Consider the following 7225-nt stretch of genomic DNA (forward strand, 5'->3'; position numbering starts at 1 on the left):
GCCTCGCAGAACAGGGGGCGGCGATCACCGGCTGCCCGAGGCGAGGAGCGGCCGAGGGGAGGCCGAGGGGCGGGCGAGGGGCGGGCGAGGGGAGGCCGAGGGGCGGAGGGCCCCGGACCCGCTCCGCTCGCCGCGCTCCAGCCCCTCAGGCGAGGGGCGGGGCGGTCCCTCACTGAAGCCCCGCCCCTACCAATCAGGAGAGGGGAACCGCCCCGAGCTGGGTCACGTGGCTGCCCACACGTCCTTCCGTTCGTCCGCTGCCTGGGAGCTCGCGCTGGAGGTGAGGGTCGCGCGGCAGGAGCTGCGCTGATTGGCTGCGCGCTCCCGCCGGGCCGGGGAGGGGAGGGGGCGGTGGAGCAGGCTGAGGGACTGTCATGGCGGCGGGGACCGGCCTAGGGTAGGACGGGGCACTGCGGCCCCCTCCCGGCCGCGGTTTGACGCGAGGCTCCCGGAGCCTTTGTACGTCCCGTTCCGCCTCTCATGCCTCCTCCTCTCCGTGTTCTGTTCTTTGTCCGCCAAGCGCTGAAGGCGCCGATCCCGGCCGGTCATGCTGGTGAGCAGTAGGCTGAAGCGCATCTTGCGGCTGGTGCCCGGGAAGCAGCGCTTCGGAGCTTACAGGTTCCTGCCCTTCTTCTTCCTCCTCGGGGGAGCGATGGAGTGGTTCATGATTAACGTCCGCATTGGCAAGGAGACCTTCTGTAAGTGAGGGCCAAAAATGGTCCCCGGCCTGGCGGCAGAACAGGCCACAGCGCCGGGGAGCGGCTTAGGCCGGTCACGTAACGGCAGCAGCAACAAAGGTAGCGGGTCTGACATGGGTCAGGTCACACAGCTCTCCCTCTGGTTCTAGCAGGAGACACTAGGCAGACACTGACAAAAACCTGGGTTTCACACACTAAACTAGATCCTGTTCTTACGTAAAAGCCTCACCATGGTTGTCAAAATTGAAGCATAGGAGTGGGTTCATCTGGAATGTGACTTTCCCAATTTAGAAAGTATGAAAATGAGTCATGAGAACTTTGCTAGTGGCACTTAGTTCCTAGAAGTTAAACCGTTTTAATGTGGAAATCTTTGTGTACTTCAGAAAAAGGATCAGCTTTACTGTATTGTAAATGGGAATATTCTCATTTTTACAGGAAATCTAGTTGAGTCTCCTATAGAATGAAACCCCTATAAAATATCCATGGTTGACAAAGTCAGTGCTGACAGAATTGCTGCTTTGCTTCATTTTCTGAAGGCTTGGGTTTGCTGTTTTCCACTTTAAAGTTTGATGCATACCTATATAGCAATAAAGTCAGGTTAGAAACTAAAGCACATCTGTGTAGTGTAGCAGCTAGTACTTAGCTCAAGCCTTAGTTTCCTGGAAAAAAGAAAAAAAGCTCTGCCTAAATAGGACAGTAATAATTGTGCAGTTTGGTCTTATTATTGCTCCATAATCCATGCCAAGTGACAAGACCGATAACCTCTCTTCTTGTCAGTGAGAGGTTTTATTTGGTGATGGGTATGTAGGTATGAGGAGAGGGAGGCAGGAAGAACAACTAGGAAGACTGAAGGTGGGTATAGCCCTATGCTTTGATAAGCATAAAACAAAAAGCTGAAATACTGAAGCCATGCTGGCTGGCCTTAGGCCTTGCCTTTATGCCTATAATTTCATTTCCATTTTACTTCAGATAGCTCAGGCATTAATTGCACCCAAGGGGAAGTAGACAAGCAATGACTGTGTTGCAGTGGAAACTTATGTTTTTCTATAAAAACATTTAATCAGGACTGATGGGAAGAACTTTAGCCTGGATGGGAGGGAGAACATGAGCTATTTTTAAGTGGTAATAAAGATTTGTGTTGGCTTGAATTTTCAGTTGCCTGTCAGTCAGTGTCTGCAAGGGAAAACTGCATTGAAAGTTTAGGAAGAGATGACAGCTTCTACATTTAGTACCATCATGTACTTGGCAAACACTCATATAAAAAATCCCTTTTTCTGGCAGATGATGTTTACCGAAGGAAACGATCTGAAAGACAGTACGAGGAGAGGATGGCAAAAAATGAACTTTAGCTGAAACACATCAAGGGAAAGGTCCTTCATGCTTCAGCTGTGTTGATACCAGAAAAGCATTCCCACCACGGTGATGGTAAGGGAATATTTTGTCTCTGCAAGATGAATTGTCATCCAAAAGTCTGTGTAATACACTCTCAGATGGTTTTGGCAGTTTTATTCTTCTTCCATCCTTAATGATTTGTATTTAAGCCAAACACAGTAGCAAAAAGTTTGTTGTGTTTAGGCCTCTGCTATTTATTTAATGTTAATTTAGTACTTTTAAATAAATTAAGTGAACAGAGTCTGGCTACTGCTTTTCTTCTCTTGAGAAGACACTGTTCTTGTGAAAAGACCAAGGGGAAAGAAATGTTACATACTGCATACATGATACCTCAGCCCAATGGAAATAGTAATGTGTGGTTAGTTTCCTTTGTATTGATAGAAACTGTTCTGGCACTAGATTTGTTTTCTTTCAAATGTCGCATAGTTTTACTAAAGACTTACTGTTTACTCAGCCTACACTCTTTGGAAAGTCATCCATGAACTCAAGCTCCACTGCTTCCAGTGCTGTAATACCTATTTGTTGCTACTCTAACTGAGCTGAAGACTCTGTGGAAAAGCCTGATAAATTTACCTAGTAACAGGCACATGTTCAGAGTGCAAGGGCAGCCCTAGCAAACCTGAATTTTGCTCACAGGACTCCTGTCTCCCCAAAGAAGGAAAATGGCAGTAACTGCTTATCCTGGACAGCTGTTGCTCCCTAATGCAGTGACAATGGCTCTCAGATATGTGGGAGCTTGACAGTGACTATGCATTAGGATGACTGGTGCTGAGGATCATATATTAAATGTGATTGTTTAATTTCTGATGGTACGTGTCTATGCTGAGGGTTCCTAAAGAAGACAATTCTTAAGATAATCCTACACTGTCATACACTGACATGCATTCCCATGCTGCCTCCTAACAGCCTTTTCCCATAGAAGTAAGTTTTCATCAACTAAAGAGACAGTGGCTGTTTACAAGATGCTACAGGGCAGGAGCTCAGCTTGCAGGCAGAAGGTGACTGCTGTACTTCGTGTTTTCTATTCCAAGGACTTAATCTGGAAGACTAGCACTACTTGTGTATTCAGGAGATAAAAAACTGACATGAGCATGATAGGGGTAACTGTGCCACTGCATATTCTGGACAGCAGATGGGAAAAACTTCAGCAGTAGTAAGAACCTAAATTTGAGTTCAGTTCCAAGGTAGAGCCAAAGTTCAAAACCTCATGCACAAGCTTATTTTTGCAGCCACAGATCACTGCAGTGAAGTAAACCCTGTCTATACCAATACATTAAAGCATTAGTAAAAAGCCAGATTTTGAAGACTGCTGAGATTTATCTCCATCTACCTTTACTTCTTGAGCCTTTTGGAACTCCCTTGTGCTTGGTTTGTTTGAAAACAAGTGAGTTTTTCAGTATCTTCACTGTTTTTTAAGTTACTTCTCAGTCCTTGGGAGTCTGGTGTGAAAACATCCTGTAGCTCCCCTTAAGTGCTGCTATAGCAGTAGCACTGTTTTACAGATACCAGTGAGGTGAGGTCCAGTTTTCCACTTCAGATCTCCTGCTTATTTTGCAGCACTGTTTCCCATTCACAGCTGAACACATGTGGCATGTCTGGAAAATAGCTTGGGTGTCTCCAGCTAGGTAAACAGAAAGGGAGAGAGGCTAGTCACAAGTCTAATGTCAGGGATTTCTGTATCACTATTCACTGTAATTAGTGCAGGAATAAAATCCTTCTCCAAGTTGGCATTGTATCATTTCAGACAACACAGATTTGTTATGACACAAGCTAAAGCTTGACTTTCAGAAATCTGAACTGTTTTCTTCATTCCATGATGTGTTTGCTAGTGCTGATACTTCAGCAGTCTTCAGTTTTGCCAGTCTCCCACTAATGTGGGAAATAAGAGCATCTGTAATGCCGCAGGGCCCACATTTCAGTATCAAGCACACTTGGGGGTTAAATATCAATTTTAATTGACGCCTAATCTTCAACAACCACGGTCATCATTTGGTTTCTCAGTTTTATCACTGCTGATTCCTAGTGCTGTGCTCTTTGCCTTCCCCAACAGTGTATTTCCTATCTTCTTTCCGACTCTCATCGCCGCATTTCCATCCCATCTTCCAGCTTCACCCCCATCTATTTCCTGTGGTGGCAGGCAATGAGAAGCAAGAACTCTCCTCAGGCTCAGAGCTCAGGCCAGCACTGGCCCATGCTGCTGCTGCTGTTCTGCACTGTGGGAGCAAGCCAGGAACACAGCTGAGCCCCTGCCAGTTCTGGGGTTGAACACGTCTATTCCTTCTTCAAGGAGTTCATCTGGCATCAGCCCAGAACACAGCTCTGCATCTAAGAACAGGGGTCTCTTGTTCACTCTGCAGAAGCCACAGCAGCAGATTCTGAGGGTCAGCAAAACATTTCTGCTGAAAGCTTCCCAAATTGCAGCAGTCAAGCCAATATAGGTATCAAGCATGAACATTTCAACTCAGCAAAGCAGCAGCTGTGAATAGTCATGCTGACAAACAGCAATACTTGTGTACGAATAATGCTGCTCACCCCTTAAGCATTACAAAGGGAACAATTTCACCACCAATCCACAATGATTTTGCTGGAAGAATGGATCTGTTCATACGTTATTTTCCCTGCTGCTCTGCATCCTGGGTTGCTGTCTACTGAAAGACCTGTGCAGAGTCAGAGAAGTACTGAAAAACTGTTGTAAAAGCAGCATGTGTGTGCCCAGCCTGTACTCCTCCGTGGCACAGGGGTACAGCAGTGTTTTGTCCCAGCTTTTCAAAGAGTAGAAGAAGGAAATATTAGTCCTCTCTTATGTACTGGTGAATTCTCCCTGGAGCATTCACTTTTTGCTCTCTTCAGTGGACGTGAGCTTTCACTCAGATACAAAACTGTACCTGCACTCTGGTTTTGGTCAGCCCCAGCACCTTCTAAAAAAGGCACAGAACTCTGCAACAGGCACTGCTGGGATGGCCTGTCATAAGGAATTTCCTTAAGTCATTACTGGATGTTGGTGCTTCAAACTCAGGATGAGGATTAATTGCAGCACTCCCCAGAATTATTCAATAGGAACTGAATTTGGACACTCCCTGTGGAGACAGTTGCACAGGCTTCAGGAAGGACTTGCCACCCTTTACCATTTTTGTCCAAGTCTTTCATTGTGCTTTGCTTAACCTGAGCTGAGCCACACGGGTTGCTTGCGTTGCTGCATAATTCAGTGCATTCTCCATCTCCTGCTGCCTCCTTTAATAGGTAATAATCTCCATGGCCAGACTTCTGTGCTGGATTTATGACACCCCCCTTGGTACAGGAAGGACCAATCATAGGAGATCACTGTGTCTCTGAAGCCTGACAGATTGGGAATTTCTTCATACAGGATCCAGATCCTACTGCACTGCAGCGTTCTGTTCCTTTGTATAATGGTCAAATTAGACTTGCTGGAAAATGCAGTAAGCAAAATGAGTATGAGCTTTATTAATCAGAAAAATTCACATGTATCAGCGAATCAGATCCCATTTCTTAGTTGATATTCAGAGTGCCCAGGCATTTCAAAACACTGCTCCAATTTAGTGCATTTGCAGCCAAGACGGGGTGACACACACCTATGGATGATCTTAATTGTCCCAGACTGAGCAAACAAGATGTGGAAGATTATTAGAATTAATCTCCTCTCTGCAACTGTAACAGCCAGTTGTAGAAAGGTGGAGGTACTGTAAAGCTGGCAGCCTGCATGAGAGGCAGCATTTATCCCCCAAGTCAAAGACATAAATGTGTGTTAATTAAACATAATGCTATTTGTTCTGGTTGGATAGCTCTTTGTAAATTTTATGTCAGAGTCACCTTGACACTTGAGAAGTTGCTGTCAAATTTTCTTGAAGTTTTTGCTATTAAAGGAAATTTCTATCCTGGTTTCTAATTTTATTGTGCAAAAGATGCTTTTTCCGTATTAACCATTCCAGTTTATTACACAGCTACACAAAAGACAGTCCTGAGCCAGGTTAACTTCCAGTATGAAATTAAGGCTTACTGTTTATTTTCAAAACAATTAATATGGAGGCACCTGGCAGTGACTGAATCATATCATCCCCACTTAGCTTGTTCCCAATGCATCACATATTTCTCAAGGTTTACTATTCATGCTCCTTATGTCTCAATTTTCAACCATATCTTTCAGCATCGCTGTTCTTACCCCTACCAGGCACATCTTGCAATACACAGGACAATATGAAAAGGATTCTTTACCCACACACAAGCACGTACCAAGGACTTTGATAAAATCTGGATCAGCAACAGCCACAATTACTTGAAATCAAATCCTAACACAAGTCTTGATGGGACACTCAAACCTGGTTAATCCAAAACACTTTGCAAACTATTTTTATTCGAATGAAAAAGACTCAGGTAAACAAAGTGATAGTACATACATGTTATAAACCTGGTTAGCAGCTTAACCTTCAGGAGTACAAGATCTAAGGAAAAGCCAAGCATGGATTAACCAGGTCCAAAAACATACTCTGAAGAAAAAAAAAGCCACCAACATCAACATTTTGAATTTTTACACAAACAGTGAATTTTCTCATGGAAGGGAAGGGCTGAGGAAGAGAACAAATAATTATTAGTCATTTCCAACTGGTTTATGAAAATACCGGTCCTAGATTGATCTATTTTCCACTCTCACAGAAGCCAACCATTTCCCATACATACTTTTATTTTAATATGAAAGTCTTGTTCACGCCAGTACAATGAAGGGTGGTGGAAAACAAGTGAGGGCTTCAAACACCCATGAAGAGAGAGAGACAGATGTGTCTTGTTTTTCTTTTTAAACCAGTCAGAAAAGTTTCTTTTACTGATTTTGAATTCTAACCTGCAGCCGTTATAGCCTAAACTTTAATGCAATTGACTGAAATGCCTCCAATCTGCAGAGACATGATTTTGAAATAAATAAACAAAGCTTCAAATAACTGATTAGGGCCAGCCCAGTGGCTTAGTGGTAGCGCTCTGCACTGCCTTGCGGGAAGACCCAAGTTTTGTTTGCGCTTCCAATCTCTTGCTCCTGGGCTGGAAAGAGCAGTGAATATAGGGTTTCAGATGCAGGGGCAGGAGAGAGCCAGTGCCACAAGTCTGCTCATCACTGACCTTCAGATAAA

The 7225-nt window shown here is 44.6% G+C and overlaps 1 protein-coding gene across 4 annotated transcripts; it reads left to right on the forward strand.

Annotated features, from left to right (window-relative positions):
• The first annotated feature begins 225 nt into the window (after positions 1-225).
• On the forward strand, positions 226-5994 carry UQCC5 (ubiquinol-cytochrome c reductase complex assembly factor 5). Of its 4 annotated transcripts, none has more exons than XR_004079707.2 (4): positions 226-280; positions 521-698; positions 1980-2123; positions 4141-5994. XR_004079707.2 is itself a non-coding variant. In XM_031042979.2 (3 exons), the coding sequence occupies exons 2-3, from the start codon at positions 548-550 to the stop codon at positions 2045-2047; spliced, it is 219 nt and encodes a 72-aa protein (XP_030898839.1). In that variant the 5' UTR covers positions 226-280; positions 521-547; the 3' UTR covers positions 2048-2330. The 4 variants fall into 4 exon arrangements, 2 of the variants coding, with proteins under 2 accessions (XP_030898839.1, XP_005142310.1); XR_004079706.2 differs by having other exon boundaries at positions 4197-5994; XM_031042979.2 differs by lacking the exon at positions 4141-5994 and having other exon boundaries at positions 1980-2330.
• Positions 5995-7225: the final 1231 nt, after the last annotated feature.

Source organism: Melopsittacus undulatus, chromosome 9, assembly GCF_012275295.1.
Source record: "Melopsittacus undulatus isolate bMelUnd1 chromosome 9, bMelUnd1.mat.Z, whole genome shotgun sequence".
Taxonomy (NCBI): domain Eukaryota; kingdom Metazoa; phylum Chordata; class Aves; order Psittaciformes; family Psittaculidae; genus Melopsittacus; species Melopsittacus undulatus.